Source organism: Danio rerio, chromosome 2 (assembly GCF_049306965.1).
Source record: "Danio rerio strain Tuebingen ecotype United States chromosome 2, GRCz12tu, whole genome shotgun sequence".
In the NCBI taxonomy this organism is placed as follows: domain Eukaryota; kingdom Metazoa; phylum Chordata; class Actinopteri; order Cypriniformes; family Danionidae; genus Danio; species Danio rerio.
Genome location: NC_133177.1, coordinates 59,671,679 through 59,690,386, shown reverse-complemented (window position 1 = coordinate 59,690,386; position 18,708 = coordinate 59,671,679). Strand labels below are relative to the sequence as shown.

General features: G+C 35.4%; 2 protein-coding genes across 2 annotated transcripts in view; both read left to right on the top strand.

Annotated features, from left to right (window-relative positions):
* The window catches only part of cers4b (ceramide synthase 4b), a 37,291-nt gene extending 32,455 nt beyond the window's left edge, over window positions 1-4,836 (top strand). The window contains exon 11 of the mRNA XM_005163643.6: window positions 572-4,836. Coding sequence (XP_005163700.2) covers window positions 572-778 — 207 coding nt within the window. The 3' untranslated portion in view covers window positions 779-4,836. The remainder of the gene's footprint in view (window positions 1-571) is intronic.
* Window positions 4,837-9,321: 4,485 nt separating this feature from the next.
* uba52 (ubiquitin A-52 residue ribosomal protein fusion product 1) lies at window positions 9,322-17,685 on the top strand. The gene is given in 5 exon segments (NM_001037113.2): window positions 9,322-9,368; window positions 13,012-13,121; window positions 13,208-13,294; window positions 14,012-14,114; window positions 17,522-17,685. Coding segments are annotated over 4 exon segments (387 nt in total). The 5' UTR covers window positions 9,322-9,368; window positions 13,012-13,018; the 3' UTR covers window positions 17,616-17,685.
* Window positions 17,686-18,708: the final 1,023 nt, after the last annotated feature.

Here is an 18,708-nt window from a genome sequence, read left to right as displayed (position 1 = left end):
CTAAAAAGGGCTAACAGTTTTGACCTTAAAATGGTGTTTAAAAAATTTAAAACTGCTTTTATTCTAGCCGAAATAAAACAAATAAGACTTTCTCCAGAAGAAAAAATATTATCAGACATACTGTGAAAATTTCCTTGCTCTGTTAAACAGCATTTGGGAAATATTTAATAAAGAAACAAAAATTCAAAGGGCGGCTAATAATTCTGACTTCAACTGTATATAATGAAAGCTGTTTTCTAGGCTGATATCTCTATAGGAACTATACTCTCATTCCAGTGTAATAATCAAGGAATGTTGCTGCCGTACAAAAGATTCAAGCTTTAAATGGGAAAATTATCAAAACTCTTTGGTCATTTTTGAGCGAGATGCTAATGGACTAATCCGATTCAATGATCTATGCTATGCTAAGCTAAGCTAAAAGTGCTCCTGCTAGTCCCAGAGATCGGCTGTATGTACAGTACAATTCATAAAGCTCAACAGTTTAACTCTACACTGTAAAACTATCTGTGAATGTACAGTTTCTGCATTTTTGGATTCACAAGTGTTTATTTGCGGCTCTTCTCTCCATCAGCTGGACAAAGACGAGCGCAGTGATGTGGAAACTGAGCCAGAAGAGGAAGAAGAAGAGGAAAAAGAGGAAGAAGAGGAAGAGCAGAGGAGCTGGAGGAAGAGGAAGGTGGTGCTGGACTCCCGCCGGGCCATGCTGAGCTCCAGCTGCGTTCTCAATAACCTCACCCAGCAGAAAGCAGACGCTCAAAGACGACCCAAAGCCAGATAGCACACACAGATAACCCAACATCATCAACATCATCGTTCAGTCTAACATCAGTTTCCAGATCCAAGCACTACTAAAAATAAATAATCTCAACTGAAACATGAAGAGAGGGCGGGACACATATAGCTCCTCCCCTTTTTAAAAAGCAGCCAACAGCATTTAGTTTTTAATCACAGCTCTGCTAGTGAGAGTGGTCGAGCTCAAGCTCATCAAATGAAAAGCCAGTGAGAAGAAGGGGGCGGGGCATGTCAGATACTAGAGAGCATTTGATTGGTCAATATATTTAATAAGAAACAAATGGTGACCGTTTAAAAATCTTTAAACGGCTAAATTCAAAACAGATAGACGGACACCCATATCTGTTGTACGCTTCCTGTCTCTTGGCATACTGTAAACAAACAAACAAACAAACAAAACATCGACCACATTGTGGCCTTTGAGAGAATGTACTTTTTAAAAATACCTGGGTATTGAAACATGTGGAATTAAATACATAAATCATAATACTGTAGTGTAAACATAACACAGTTTTAACAAATTTTATGTCATTCGAAAGCTTAAAATGTGTAGTTTCCATATCTGCTGACAGATATTTGATAGATAATACTGGGAAACAGTTATTAATTTGTTTGTCTCATCTGAGTCGTTAAAAAAACATTACTTTGCTACAGCAATCCACATGTAAACATGTTTAAGAGGCTAAATTCAAATCAAATTCCACCAAACTGCTCGTACTACAATATACTACAATGATGTCTGCTTTACAAGTTATATCAAAAGTATTAAAAAATATGATTCAAATTCCTCAAAACATACACAGAAATAGTGGACGCCCTTATATGGTCATCAGTGTTAACAGGATGCCATCATGTGTGGTGGTCATGTGTGGTACTGCACACAAACAAAACTTTACTAAAACCTCATTTTTTGTGATATCAACTCCAAAATTGGAAGATAATTTGCTCAGACACTTAGCTTAGTAGTCACATTTGGGCTAATACAGATTAATTAAAATACATATTTTATCTATTTATTTAGGCAGCACTGTAGCTCAGTGGTTACCACAGTCGCTTCACAGCAAGAATGTCATAAATCATAATATTGTAGTGTAAACATAAAGCAATCATTCACAAGCTTAAAGTGTCTAGTTTCCATATCTGCTGACAGATTTTTGATAGATATTACTTTGCAACAGTCATTTATTAATATTTGTCAAACAATACTTTGCTACAGCAATCCACATGTAAACATGTTTAAGAGGCTAAATTCAAAGGAAATTACTCCAAACAGCTCGTACTACTTATAATTTGATGTCTTCTTCACAAAAATTGTCAAACATATTAAAAATATGGTTCATATTCCTCAAAAAAACATGCAGAGAAATAGTGGACGCCCTTATATGGTCATCAGTGTTAATAGGATGTCATCTGGTGGTCATGTGTGGTACTGCACACAAACATAACTTAAAAATCCACTTAAAAATTAGACTATAATTTCCTCAGATACTTAGCTGTAATGTTCTGTCATATTTGGGCTAAAACAGATTAATTAAAATACGTATTTTGTGTATTTTATTTAGGCAGCACGGTGGCTCAGTGGTTACCACTGTCGCCTCAGAGCAAGAAGGTTATAAATCATAATATTGTAGTGTAAACATAAAGCAATCATGACAAACTATATGTCATTTGCAAGCTTAAAGTGTCTAGTTTCCAAATCTGCTGACTGATGTTTAATAGATAATACTGGGAAACAGTCATGTATTTATTTGGCTCATCAGAGTTGTCAAACATTACTTTGCTACAGCAATCCACATGCAAACATGTTCAAGTGGCTAAATTCAAATCAAATTCCACCAAACAGCTCGTACTACTTTATAATTTTGTCCTCTCTACAAGAATTGTTAAAAGTATTCAAAAATATGGTTCATATTCCTCAAAAAAACATGCACAGAAATAGTGGACGCCCTTATATGGTCATCAGTGTTAACAGGATGTCATCTGGTGGTCATGTGTGGTACTGCACACAAACAAAACTACTAAAACCTCATTTTTTTGTGATATCAACTTCGAAATTGGAATATAATTTGCTCAGATAGTTAGCTGTGATGTTCTGTCATATTTGGGCTTAAATAGATTAATTAAAATAAAGATTTTATTTGTATATTTTGGCAGCACGGTTGGTCAGAGGCACAATCGCCTCAGAGCAAAAAGGTTATAAATCACAATGTTGTAATGTAAACATAAAGCAACATGACAAACAATATGCCATTTGCAAGCTTAGATATTAATATTGATAGATATTGCTTTGCAATGGTTATTTATAATTTGGCTCCTCATAAAAACATTGCTTTGCTACAGCAATCCACATGTAAACATGTTTAAGAGGCTAAATTCAAATCAAATTCCACCAAATTACCTGTACTACATTAGAATTTTATGCCTACTTTACGAATATTGTCAAAAGTATTAAAAACACTATTCATATTCCTTAAAACACACACCAAATACGGGATCATCCCTTATATGGTCATCAATGTGAACTGGGTGACATCTAGTGGTCAAGTGTGGTGCTGCACACAAACAAAATCCTAATTAAATTATAAATTCTTATTAAACAAAAGCTTATTTATGAGATTTTGACTTCAGATTTGGAATATAACTCAGCTCAGATATTTAACTTTGATTTTTTCCTTCATAATTGAGCTAAACAGGTTAATTAAAATACATATTTTCTGTAATTATTTAAATATACTTTATTATTTTCATAAACAACAGCACAAAACTTTAGTTATATTTAACTTTTTGAATGTTAACTTCAATCTGAGATGTCTTCTTTAAAGTGAGACCAAGCTTAAAATCTATGAATTGTATGCATATAATTATAAAGTCATGTTTATGCTTATGTTCATAACATGGATGTGACAGTTGAGGGGTTAATGTATGATAGAACTAAAAACAGTGGTTATAAATAGACATTGGGTGATTTTCCTAACTGAAATGAGTTAAGGATTGGATCTGGAAACTCTGTTTTATACATCAGCTGAATAAACTAAGCCAGGTTCATTATTGATATGTACCCCTACATACAATTCTGGAGAGTGCGAAATACATCCCAGGAGATACGTTTCTAGCAGAGGCTGCTGTGTACGCTTTTTCAGATCTCAGATTTCTCTCGCCAGTGCCATCCATGCCTGCTGTTCTCTCGTAAATCCACCAGAGGCCACTGATGACTGACCGAGTGACCCACCCTACCCCCTTCCCTTAAACCCAACCGATAGTGTTTTCAATAGGAATTCAAAAAAAAAAAAAAACTCGCGGCAGTCTGATTTTTACCATGTTTTCAGATTTTACTACATTCTCACCCTCTATTTTACTTGTTTACATTGTTGTAAACTCAAGTCTATCAATGTAAATGGTGAGCTACTGGGCAAACCGGTAACAGTGGAAAGGACGTGCACATGGAGGCAAGTGGTCAACTGGTAGCATGAAAAGAAACAGATGACGGCGGTGGTGTCATACCACTCCCTAGCGTTCATTTTAAAGGCGAAATGCAGCCATATGTAGCTCTGGATACATAATTGGCGCCCTCCAGAAATGTACACGGTGGTACGTATTCACAATGAGCTGTTGGAAGAAACGGATTGATCATGATTGTAAACACACCGAGCTGAAAACAAAAAAAAACCTGTGCTGGATCTCATTCACAGCCATCCAGTATTTACAAAAGCAATGTTTCTGAGCGTCATTTAGCTGCACACTTCACAAGTCACTACTAAAATAGTAGAAGTGGTTGAGAATAACATGTATATGCTGATATAATCCATAACAGAAGCTGCATCACTCTACTAAACAGGCCATGAATGACTTTTAACTGAAAATACACTGTATTTATTGTGCACTTGTGTGCTGGAGATGCTTCTGAGAGAGGTCTGGATGAGATGAATGGTTTATTTTTGTTTTGTTTTTTGTAAATAGAGCTGTAGGTTTTATTTTGAACATGTGTTTTAATATGTTTAATGTAGAATGTACTGTACTGTATGAAATATATCGGACAACACCTTGTTTTGTGGGTTTCATCTCATTTGTCAACACTTTAAACACTGTTACGACCCCCTCGTTTGAGTCGCAACATAAAAGAGTTCGGACAACAAAAGAATGTATATGCAACTTATTTATTATACATAAAACTAAATAGAACAACAAATCAACAAACAAACGTCTAGGGGAAAAATAAAGAAAATAACTACTTTAACTACACAAATAAATAATGCTAAACACAACCATAAGGTTGCAGAAATGAAGAGATGATCTTAACATAAAGACGGCCCGTAGCCACACCATCCTCCAGAAGCTAGCACTCAAAACCCTTTTATATGGTTTGAGCCAATTGGTGACAACCAGGCACTGGGGTCGAAGTCCTGAAGTCCTGGGGTCGTCACAACACACACATACAATAAAAAATAGATCATTTTCATCACTTGACTTAATTTTAAAAGTTTGCAGAAAAAAAAGTTTATTAAAGAAAAACTAAAAACTGTTAAATTAAAAACAAAAATAAAATTTTTAATAAAAAGTTTTAATAAAAAAAGTACAAACAGTGAATACAAACATGTACTCTCACTGGCCGCTTTATTAGGTACACCTTACTAGTACCGGGTTGGACCCCTTTTGCCTTCAGAACTGCTTTAATCCTTTGTGGCAAAGATTCAACAAGGCACTGGAAATATTCCTCAGAGATTTTGCTCTATATTGACATGATAGCATCACGCAGTTGCTGCAGATTTGTCGGCTGCACATCCATAATGCGAATCTCCCGTTCCACCACATGCCAGAGGTGCTCTATTGGATTGTGCTCTGGTGACTGTGGAGGCCATTTGAGTACAGTGAACTCATTGTCATGTTCAAGAAACCAGTCTGAGATGATTCACGCTTTATGACATGGTGAGTTATCCTGCTGGAAGTAGCCATCAGAAGATGAGCACACTGTGGTCATAAAGGGATGGACATGGTCAGCAACAATACTCAGGTAGGCTGTAACGTTGACACCATGCTCAATTGGTACCAATGGGCCTAAAGTGTGCCAAGAAATTATCCCCCACACCATTACACCATCACCACCAGCCTGAACCGTTGACTTAAGGCAGGATGAATCCTGCATTAACAAACAGTTGGACAGGTGTACCTAATAAAGTGGCCAGTGAGTGGATTCAGGTATATGCAGTACACACATATGAATATGTAATTTTCAATTTGGAGTTGAAGTACTGCTTTTTCATTTATTATTATTTTTTGTATTTTTAATACATATTTGTAGTTTTTATGTTTTTTTTTTCATTTAGTTTTATTTCCGCTTTAAGTTTAACTTCATGAAAATGAGAGGTATTTTTTAATAATAATAATAATAATTCCTTACATTTATATAGCGCTTTTCTGGGCACTCAAAGCGCTTTACACAGTGGGGGGAATCTCCTCATCCACCACCAGTGTGCAGCATCCACCTGGATGATGCGACGGCAGCCATTTTGCGCCAGACCGCACACCACACACCAGCTGATTGGTGGAGAGGAGACAGTGATGCAGCCAATTGAATATGGGGATAGTTAGGAGGCCATGATGGACAAAGGCCAGTGGGCAGATTTGGCCAGGATGCCGGGGTTAAACCCCTACTCTTTTCGAAGGACATCCTGGGATTTTTAATGACCACAGAGAGTCGGGACCTCAGTTTAACGTCTCATCCAAAAGATGGCGCTCACTGAGCAGTATAGCGTCCCCATCACTATACTGGGGCATTAGGACCCACACAGACCGCAGGTTGGGCGCCCCCTGCTGGCCTCACTAACACCACTTCCGGCAGCAACCTAGCTTTCCCATGTGGTCTCCCATCCAGGTACTGACCGGGCACAGCCCTGCTTAGCTTCAGTGGGCGACCATGTGAGAGTTGCAGAGAGCTAGCTGCAGAGGTATTTATTTAGGCAAGTTTATTTATAAAGCACATTTAATACACAGTGGCAAGTCAAAGTGCTTTACATAAACAGGAATAAAAGCCAAGTTTCAATAAAATAGAAACAAATAATATTAAAAACAGATGAAAACAGCATAAAGTCAGTTTTTGCATGTTCCAAAACACCGGTGTATCATATTTTCTCAATTTACTTTGGGACTTCCCCATTCTAGTGATCACACCCCAGCCCCACTCCCAGCCCCTCTGTGGACTTTTTCGGTACCTGTTTATCGGACGTCTCCAACAGATTTGATTTTTCACCTAAAGTCAAAAAGTTAAGCTTTACAGCTATAATTATGTGCCCCCCACCCCCCCGCCCCCCATTATAACTTTCTTCTGGAAGTAAATCGCACGGCCCCTGACTTCTACCCCTTCCCTGGAGTAGATCGCTTTAGCTAGCCAAATATAATAAAAGGTTTTGATCTCAGCCAGGCGCCAGGAACTTTAACTCCCTGCATCAGTTATCTGTGGCGAGTCAATAGCCCCTTTCACACAGTGATACCGGTAAATATCCGGAAAATTTACGGAACGACTTTACCGGTATATACAAAAAAGCGCTGTTCACACAGGCGAGGACGTTACGGAATTTTTCCGGAAAAGAGCATTCACATATCCATTCCAAAATACTGGTAAATTCTGACATCATTCATCACAAATGAGCTTTAAACGGCTGCGCTTGTATTTGTAAACATTTGACTAAATTACAAACTCTTTTGATGATCAATATTGTGAACAACTTTCACAGGATCACTTTCGCATGTCGAGATGTTCATAATATGTGCGTGTGCAGGCGCTCACAGGCTGTTTCATAGGCACACGCAAAGCTTGAAGGTAAACAAACAACGGCTTATCATAAGCATCTTATCGATGATTATTTGCACAGTTGGCATTAAGAAGAACATATAAACGTTATCTCACTAACTTCTAGCAGCTAAATGTGTCTGGAAAAATATTCAAAGGTTTTTATTCTCACAAACCGCGCGGACGTAAATGCGTCTGACTGTTGTGATTGGCTAAAGCAGACGTCTCACGTCAGCACGTTCTAGACGTGCACGCGCTTATTACGGGAATCTTCCTTCTGCATTCACACAGCGCAGCATTCCGGCAAATTGCCGGTAATGTTACAACTTCTCTTTCCGGAAAATAGCCAGAACGAATTTACCGGTATTTTTAAAAAGGGCCTGTTCACACATACAACCTTTCCGGAAAATTGCCGGTAATTTTCCGGAAAGGTCTGTATGTGTGAAAGGGGCTTTTGTCTCGGATGTCGCTTAATTATGCTGCTTATCCACAGAGACAGATCTACCAGTATGGTGATGGCCCAAGTTAAATCTTTTAACTGCCCAATCATATACCGTTTTTCCATATTCCAAAACACCGGTGTATCATATTTTCTAACTTTACTCTGGGACTTCCCTATTCTGGTGATCTGGTGATACCCCCTCCCAGGAGTAGATCGCTTTTAGCCAAACAAAATAAAAAGTCTTGCTCTCAGCCAGATGCCAGCATCCCCCCATCCCCTCCCCCAATGAAACATTTCTCAGTTTAAAGCAAAAAAAACAAATAAAATTAAAATAAAGATCTTACACATTTTAAAAAGTCATGAAAAATATGCTAAAATTATTATTATTTAAATAATTAATATTTTTATTTATTATTATTATATTTTTCCTTCGACTTATTTATCAGGGGTCGCCACAGTGGAATAAAGGGCCAACTTATCCAGCGTATGTTTTACGCAGCGAATGCCCTTTCACCTGAAACCCAGTATTGGGAAACACCCATACATTCTCATTCCCTCACAAACACATTCATACACTATGGCCAATTTAGTTCATCCAATTCCCCTTTTACGCATTTCTTTGGACTGTGGGGGAAACTGAAGCACCCGGAGAAATCCCACGCCAACACAGGGAGAACATCCAAACTCCACACAGAATTGCCAACTGACCCAGCCAGGGCTCAAACCAATGACTTCTTGCTGTAAGGCCACCACTGAGCCACAGAGTTCCCTATTATACTAAATTCATTCATTTTCTTGCTGGCTTAGTCCCTTTATTAATCCGGGGTCGCCACAGCGGAATGAACCGCCAACTTATCCAGCACATTTTTAGGCAGCGGATGCCCTTCCAGCCGCATCTTACTCTGGGAAAATGATCCTACATATTATAGTATTTATAAATCTTTTTCATAACGAATGCTCCAGAATATTGTAGTATTAACTTTAGTGAACTGATTAAGTGTAATAAATGTAGTATACTTTAGATTTACCACAGTTCATTGTATAATATATCTTATAGCATTGGGTTGTTTGTTTATATTTCTATAGTTGTTATGTTACCAAAGCAACCATATAATTACCACAACTGATTAATTAAAGTGTTTTACTACAATATTTGTATTTACTTTAAATTACAAGTGTTTTGTCCACATAAATATGTTATAATGCTTCGCAGGCTGCAGGCAACACACTGCAGTTCATCTCCAGTCCTGGTAACGGCGCTCGAGTTTCTAAAACGCTCAAATACACTCAATCTTCCCGCAAGAACCACGAGTCGGTCTTTTTCCGCCCGGACCAGCAGCTACTGCGAGGGTGAGGATTTACTGTCCGAATTATTGTGTCGTTACACCGTATTCTCCTTCATTATTCACTTCTGTGTATTCACAAACATCTACATGATATGTTTATGTCGGCGAATGTCTCGTGTAAAGCGTGTTGTGTGTCAGATTAAGCTGTTTTAAACGCGGTTTTGCGGCGGAAAGTGTGGAGCGGAGTGTCATGGCGGCTTCTGCCATGTGTGTGAGAGAGACAAACTTACTGCAAAAACAGGAGAAATATACACTACACTTCCAATAAACCACACTATTTTTATAATTAATGAAAATATTGATACATTACGATGAGTTTGTTGTGCTAGCTTGATTAAAAATAGGTTTCAAAGTCGCAAAGACCTCTCGAAGTGTTTGAATTACTTAAAAAACGAATATGAATGTCTTTTAAATCAAAAACCGAAGTGTTTGTGTGTCTACATTTTTATCGATAATGATGGATAAATTACGTGTAATATGAACAGTGATTGTAGTATTAGTTTAATATTGCTGAGTTTGTGTTATTTAATATTTATACAGTCTAAAACACGAATAAAACTACAGAAATATGTGTTTCTGTCATTAATGATGGATAAATTACATGTTATATGCACAAAGATGAAAGTAGTGTAATATTACAGAATTATTTGTATTTCTAATTTGTGCAGTCTAAAACGAAAACAAAACCACAGAAATACTGTTTAGGTGTGGTATTTTTGTCATTAATAATGGATATATTACGTGTTGTATGCACAATAATGCTACTAGTAAATATTTCAGATTTATTTGTATCTCTAATTTATAAAGTCTAAAACAAAACTACAGAAATACTGCACAAGTGTGGTATTTCTATCATTGATGATGGATGAATTTCGTGTTATATGCACAATAATACTATTATTAGTGGTTTAATGTTGCTTGCTTTGTGTTTAAAATTTATACTGACTAAAAACCAACAAAATTACAGAAATACTTTTAAGTGTGGTGTTTCTGCCAATAAAGATAGATGGATTATATGTTATATGCGCAGTGGTGGTACTAGTAGTTAATTATATTTAGTTTAATATTTATGATTCAATTGTTATTTAGAATTCATACAGACGAAAACAAACTGTTGAAACGCTGTATGTGGTATTTTTGTCATTAATGATTGATAAATTACATGGTGTTTAGAATTTATGCTAACTAAAAACATCAACAAATGAACAAAAGTACTGTATAAGTGTGGTATGTGTGTCAATGATGGATAAATCGTTATATGCTCGATATTGCTGTTAGCATAATATTGCTTAATTTGTGTTATTTAGAATTTGTACTTAAAAACAACAACCACAGAAATACTTTTGTAAGTGTGTAATTTCTGTCATTACTGATTTATAAATTACCTGTTGTATGCACAACAATGCAACTAGTAGTGTAATATTTCTGAATTTGTGTCAGTTAGAATTTATACTGACTAAAAACAACAACAAAACTACAGAAATGCAGTTTAAGTGTGGTATTTCTGCTATTAAAGATGGATGGATTACGTGTTATATGCGCAGTGGTGGTACTAGTAGTTTAATATTTATGATTCAATTGTTATTTAGAGTTCATACCGACTAAAACGAACAAAAACTGCAGAAACGCTGTATGTGGTATTTTTTTGTCATTAATGATTGATGTAGTTTAAAAGGCTTAACTGGTGGTGTTTAGAATGTAAGCTGACTAAAAACTACAACAAACAAAAATACTGTATAAGTGTGGTATTTGTGTCGATGGATAAATCGTTATATGCTCAATGCTGTTAGCTTAATATTGCTTAATTTGTTATTTAGAATTTATACTGACTAAAAACAACAACAAAACTACATAAATGCTTTTTAAGAGTGGTATTTCTGTCATTGATGATTGATAAATGGCCTGTTGTATGCACAACAATGCAACTAGTAGTTTAATATTACTAAACGTGTTAGTTAGAATTTATACTGACTAAAAACAACAATAAACTACAGAAATACCATTTTAAGTGTGATATTTCTGTCATTAGTGATGATTAATGATGGATAAACATTGTTATGCTTAATGCTGTTAGCTTTATATCACTTAATTTGTGTTACAAGAATTTATACCGACTAAAAACAACAACAAAAGGACACAAATATCTTAAAAATATGATATTTCTGTCATAAATGATGGATAAATTATGCACAAAAATGTTACTAGTTAATACAGAATTGGTGTTATTTTAAACTCATATTGACTAAAAACAACTAAACTGTAAATGTCAAATAATAATCATTAACGGGTGCTTTATTTTTGTCTACAATTGCATCGTTACTGATGCATAAATTGTGTTATATGCACAGTGATACTACTAGTAGCTAAATATTACTGAATTTCTGTTATTAAGAATTTATACTGACCAAGAACAACAACAACAAAAGAATAGAAATACTGTATTAGTGTGGCATTTCTCATTTTATGTTTACTATCTAATATTCTTGACATGTGCTGTTTAAAAACATGTTTAAAGGCTTTAAATTAGACCTTGGTCGATTACAAAATTCTTGGCTGATGTTCATTTCTCAGTTAAATGCTTATAACTGATTCAAATCCAAAGTTATGATCATTTTATTAAGTGAAGATAATACACACAAAAGTGGGGATTTACACAATTGGTTTGTGTTGGGGCAACAGTGAAGGAATTAAGGTAACCTGTTGGTTTTTACAGATTTTAGTGGATTGAAGCAAAACAATGAAGTTGTCCCCATATAGATGTCAATAATTGTGTTTCAGCTCATTTTAAGTAGTTTGAACAAACGGCAAACATACTTTGAGCTAATATTGGAGCTGTATTTTTCTATCAGCTGGAGCAAATACGTCTAATAGGCTATTTCTTACTTTGGATTTTAATGCATTAATGTTTACCAATTAGACTTTATTATATTCATTAATTCTTATATTATAATTTCTATTGTACTTTGTAATTTTTTTGCCATTTAGATAGAATAATACGTTTATTACTCTGTATACAATAATGCAACACACTACACTTTTATTATATCAGATAAAATTAGTGCAGCTTAGGTAAATATGAAAATACCGTATATTGGGGCTGCATGATATTGGAAAAAAACTGACAGTGCCATGTTTTGTTCTGCGATATGAACATAATTTTACCAAATGACTCAAGCTTTGTAAAGAATTAATTTTCTATAATTTAGGATGATTATGTATGAAAGAAAATCTGCATAAATCAAACAGATAACGTTTTCTGGAAAGTCTAACAGTATTCAAGTACAGAAACGAATCGCATGCAAATAAATAACACTTCCTTGTATAAAAAAAATACATTGAATATTTAATATTGCTAATGTTTTAGATTTTTATACACAAATGGATTAAATGCACTTAAAATCACATAGTCAGGCCTTTAATAAAAGCAAATAAAAAACTTTCACCATATTGTTTAACCTTATAATGTGATGCAAACTGAAATTTCCATATTGGTTAATATACTGAAACTGAACGAACATTGCAGATCCTGCGATTTGAGCCCTAACGTATATTGTGATAAAAGCTTCAGCAATTAATCGTGACAAGAAAAATCTGATACGAATAAGTGCAAGATATTAATTGAGTGTTTTTCTTTTTTTCTTTGACAGTGGCAAAATGCAGATCTTCGTGAAAACGTTGACCGGTAAAACCATCACCCTCGAGGTGGAGCCCAGCGACACCATCGAGAATGTCAAGGCTAAGATCCAGGACAAAGAAGGTGCGTTTGTGGACCTGAACTGATGTTGCAGTGAACATGTAGGCTGGGTTAGGTGCCAGATAACTCATGTCTGTCTTTTTCCTCAGGAATCCCGCCCGATCAGCAGCGTCTGATCTTCGCTGGTAAACAGTTGGAGGATGGACGCACACTGTCAGACTACAACATCCAGAAAGGTGAGCAAATATTAGACTTTCTTTAAAAACACAATCACCTTTATTTAGTATTTAAATAATTCATGTTAATTAAACAAAATTGAGTTTTACACAATTTACTTTTTTCTTATTTATTTTGTCAAAGAACAATAAAACATGCTGGTCACACTTTACAATAAGGTTGTTTTAGTTAAGTTTAGTTAATACATTTACTAACATGAACAAACGATGAACAATATATTCATTGCAGTATTCATGTTAATGAAAATAAAGTCATTCAATGTTAGTTGATGTTAACTCAGTGCATTAATGTTAACAAGCATGCATTAGGATGTTAATAATGCATTAGTGAATGTTGAACTGTGATTAATAAATGCTCATTATTGGTCGTAAATACCTTAAACTTATTGTAAAGTGTGACCAACATACTTTTGCAATGTAATTTTTAATGTTATCAGACAATGATTTTTATCTAGAGAGACTTTAAAGGAAACATTAATAAATCTGAATACTTCTAAAATTCAAGAATTTTTCTATCAAAAGTAAACCTGAAGCTGTTAGATTTTTATTTTACACCACTAGAAAGCATGTTGCTGAAGAGCAAGCTGTCTTTATGTGAGTTTGAGGTCATTTATGTGTATTTGCATTTATTTAGTCTCTTGCCGTTCTGCTTGATGTGTTTGACATTGGCGTCCTGTTCACTGTGGTTTGATGTGATCTGTTTTTCCCCCCCGCCAGAGTCCACTCTTCACCTGGTGCTGCGTCTGAGAGGAGGAATCATCGAGCCTTCTCTCCGTCAGTTAGCTCAGAAATACAACTGTGAGAAGATGATCTGCCGCAAGTGAGTTCACTTCATCACATGATATACATTAAAAATCCTTAAAGAGCAGGTCCTGTGGTATTTTATAATGTCTTAATATCATTAGAATCTCCTAGAACAGGTTTGAACGCATCAAACATCAGAAAACATTCAGAATGATTAGTATCAGCTTACGTGGTGACGTATAAAATACTGTTTCTGCGTGTACACACAACAGTCTCTGAACTTGCTGCATCACATATCAATATTTTATATACCGCGACGGTGATTTTTCTTAAGTATACAATGCTTTTTAAATGCTTATTATTATCATTTGTTGAGTCTCCCCATACCGTTTGATAGAGCACTTCAATCCAGCTTCTCACGGCGTCACACTGAAGCGGCTAAGAATCATTTTGTGATTAATTTCAATACAGTTTGCTTGAATCAATGTAAGCCCCTCCCCCTTCTACGAGCCACATCTGCTCTTATTGGTCAGCTGGTCATAGTCCCTTTTAGTTGGTCTACTTCGCCTGGAAAAGACCATTTCAGAGGGGCGGGGATTATGCAAATGTGTTACTGTTATTTCTGTTTTGGAATGCTGCATATCAATAGCAGGTAAAAGATTCAGAATCATCCTTAACGAGTCATATTTCTGAGTTGACTCTTTTTATTGAGCGACGATATCATTAGGCTTTGCAGACTCTTTACAAGGACGGCTAAATTACAAACTGCAAATGACACTTTTGGAAAAACCCACATGGTCTGCTCTTTGAGGACTAAAAAATATATATAGTGGTCCCTCATTAATCGCAGGAGTTCAGAATATCCCGCAACAGGTGAAATCTGCAAAGTAGTCGTCATTATTTCAGATGTTTTAAGGCTGAGACCCCTCTACACACCATACACTTTTCTCAGACAGGCATTAACACAGGGCATCTGCAGGGTTTTAAAAAGTCGTAAAACGTCTTAAATGTCAAAAGGTAATTTTTAGGCCTTAAAGTCCTAAATCTACTGAAATGTTGTGTTGTAGGTTTTAAATCTTTTTTTAACAGAGTCTGTTCTTCGTACCTTGCTTAAATGATCTAAGATGATTTGGCAGATCCTGGATCTTTTAATCTCGATAACTGATCTCTCTCTAATTTGGTTCTTCAAACGAGTTCGCGAATCAGATTAGAATGTCTGGATAAACTGATCTGAGATCGCTGCGTGTGTTGTGAAGGACAGATCTATTGATCCTTGAAATCATGATCAGCAATGCAACGATTGGCTGACGGCAGCGTAATGACATCATCTGATTAATATTCAATTATCCATGTCAGCAAAATTACATCAAATTAGCAGTAAACGGCTTGTTAAATATGACACGCAATAACCTTCCACATTTGTTGTGAGCTGCAGGCTTTACACTTTCATGTGTCAAGAGTTTATATCATGTGTTTCAATGCATATCAATGTATTTAGTTCTACATTAAGAAAATATTTTCATTATTATAGTAGCTGTTTTTTAATCGGTGTAAAGAATAACTGGTTGTTTACAAAAGCATTTTGATATTGGTAAAGGCGTCTGCAACTTTTGTGAAGCATCAAATCACCGGCATATTAACTATCATAACATGTTTATGACTGCTGAAATGTATTATTGCTTTAAAAAAGTCACATATTGTGCATTTCTATTATCATACACAATTTGTACTAAAGTGTTTAAAAAGTTCATATCAATAAGTTTTCTCTTTGCACCACCAGGTGGCAGTCTTTGTACTTTCATTTCGAGGGTGCAGATTGCATACATTTTATTAATATGTAAAACTTTATTTATTTTATTAATAACTATAACTTTTATTTATATATATATATATATATATATATATATATATATATATATATATATATATGTATATATATGTATATATATATATATATATATATATATATATATATATATATATATATATGTATATATATATATATATAAATAAAAGTTATAGTTATTAATAAAATATATATCATATATATATATATATATATATATAGAGTTAAAAATAGTTACTATTTCCCAAGTGTGTATAACTACTACTGTAAGAAAATATCAGAATTCAGAACACACTTTCTGTATTATCTTTGCTTGAACTGAGCCGATCTAATCCTGTTTATATGAAATGAACCTGCTTCCGATCAGGTTTGACCTAGCAGAACTGTTGCTATGACAACAACTCTCTGATCAGCTTTGAAGAACGAAACGATCCTGGATCCAAATCCAGCTAACTGAGTAATCCACATAAGTAGAACAGACCCCTGGTCTTAATTTTTCTTGGTTCATGTAAAGCTACCCAATCTGGTCAATCCATTAACACCCATACAATCACCAACAATCCCAATCTCAGTTAAACTTTTGATTTAAAAATAACATTTAATTACTTTCCTTACAGTAACATTTGCTTAAATTCTTAATTTATTTACTGCGGCGGATACTGACCTGACCTTTATTTTCATTATTAAATTATTATTATTATTGTATTTTTAAGTTAAAATCACTTAAGTTTTATAATAACAATTTTTTGATAGGTCAAGTAAAATTCTTTTCCATCTGGGATATTCGAAAAAAATCCTTTGCATTTAGCCCTGTATACGTCTAAAATTTCATTCATAATGGTCTTAAACATGTCTTAAATTTAACTTGGTGAAACCTGCAGAAACCCTGTAACATTTTTACACTTCTCTCTCGGTTAAACACTCTCAAAGTTCAATGTCCAGTATTATAGAATGACACTAAAAACCAAAACCTGTTGTCAAGTGCAAACATCCATCTTTGTCCACAAAAGTTTCATAAAGCTTTTTAGCTTTCGTGTGAATGATGTTGGCTTCCAGCGTAATGTTCTTTATCCTGTAGTCGCTGATCCACAAAACTAAAGTAGACTCCATCCTTAAGAGGGTCGCACACCAGATGCGCCATGCACATGACAGTTGGTAGTAACACACCAGACGCTTGCATTCACGTTATTTCAAATACAGGATAGAAACAGGCAGGAAACACAGGAAATTGATTGATTGTGGACTACAGCCAATCAGAACGCAATGCGCTGTTAAAAAAAGTATATCAAAACCGTTATAGCCAGAAACCACTGTGTAAATAAATAATATATAGTTTTTCGTTTTTTTTTTTGTTTTTCTACCGCTACTTTTCTAGAGAAAATATATTTTTATTTTTTGTACTGCATTTGGGTCAGCAGAGATGTTAAATCTTTTTCAGTAAGGAAACACTTTTTCCCTTACAAAATGCACATTTTTATATATATATATAAAAAAAAAAAATATATATATATATATATATATAATGCAATAATTTTCCATTTTGATTGAATCCAGTTGATTACTTTCTACTCTTATTTTTTTTCATCACAAAAAGCAATCTACCCCACTGACTCTAGCGTGTGTGTGTGTGTGTTCAGGTGTTATGCTCGTCTGCATCCTCGTGCCGTCAACTGCCGCAAGAAGAAGTGCGGACACACCAACAACCTGCGGCCCAAGAAGAAGCTGAAGTAGACGCTCGGCCGACTCTGCATCTGCAACACTTTACTGTTGTTCTAATAAAATCTGGATCAAACCATCTGAACCACTTTCACTCTTCATTCTAAAGCAGGGGTGTCAAACTCAATTCCTGGAGGGCCGAAGCCCTGCACAGCCCTGCTCCAACACACTTACCTGTAGGTTTCAAACAAGCCCGAAGGACTCAATTAGTTTGATCAGGTGTGTTTAATTAGGGTTGGAACTAAACTGCAGAGCTGCGGCACTTTTGGAACCGAGTTTAACACCTGTGTTCTACAGCGTTTCTTTAAATCAGATGTTGAAATCTCAAGCTACTCTTGCATTTTATAACAACGAAGTATTCAACTGAAGTTCTTCATATTTGGCACATACAAAACGTCTCAGAGGGGTGGTGATTATGCAAATGTATTACTTAAGTCTTGTTTTACACAGATCAGTAGCAGGTAAAAGATGCAACTTTTTTTGAGAGAGAGAGAGACTTTATCTTTATGCTTTGCAGATTCTTTACATCAGGGGTGTCACTCAGTTCCTGGAGAGCCGCAGTCCTGCAGAGTTTAAGTCCAGCCCTGCTTCAACCCCTATTTCAGACATGGAATAGACCAGGGGTGGCCAACCCTGTTCCTGGAGAGCCACCTTCCAGCAGATTTCAGTTGCAACCCATATCAAACACACCTGCCTGTAATTATCACGTGGTGTTTTGGTCCTAATTAATTGGTCCAGGTGTGTTTAATATGGGTTGCAACTCAAATCTGCAGGAAGGTGGCTCTCCAGGAACAGGGTTGGCCACTACTGGAATAGACTGATTAAATTAGCTGACCAATTAGAGCAGAGTTGGCTTAAGGGGGAGGGGCTTACATTGATTAAATGAACCATATTGAAATCATCACAAAATGATACTAATATTAAACATTCTGAATGTTTTCTGATCTTGCTACAGCTAAAATGGCTACAAAAATGCAACACCTGAGAATATTTTATACCTGCTATTGTAGAACCACAGCTGTAGAATATATCAGTCACATTTACAATAAGATTGTATTAGTTATTGTATTTACTAACATGAACTAGGTTTCAACAACACTTGTAAAGC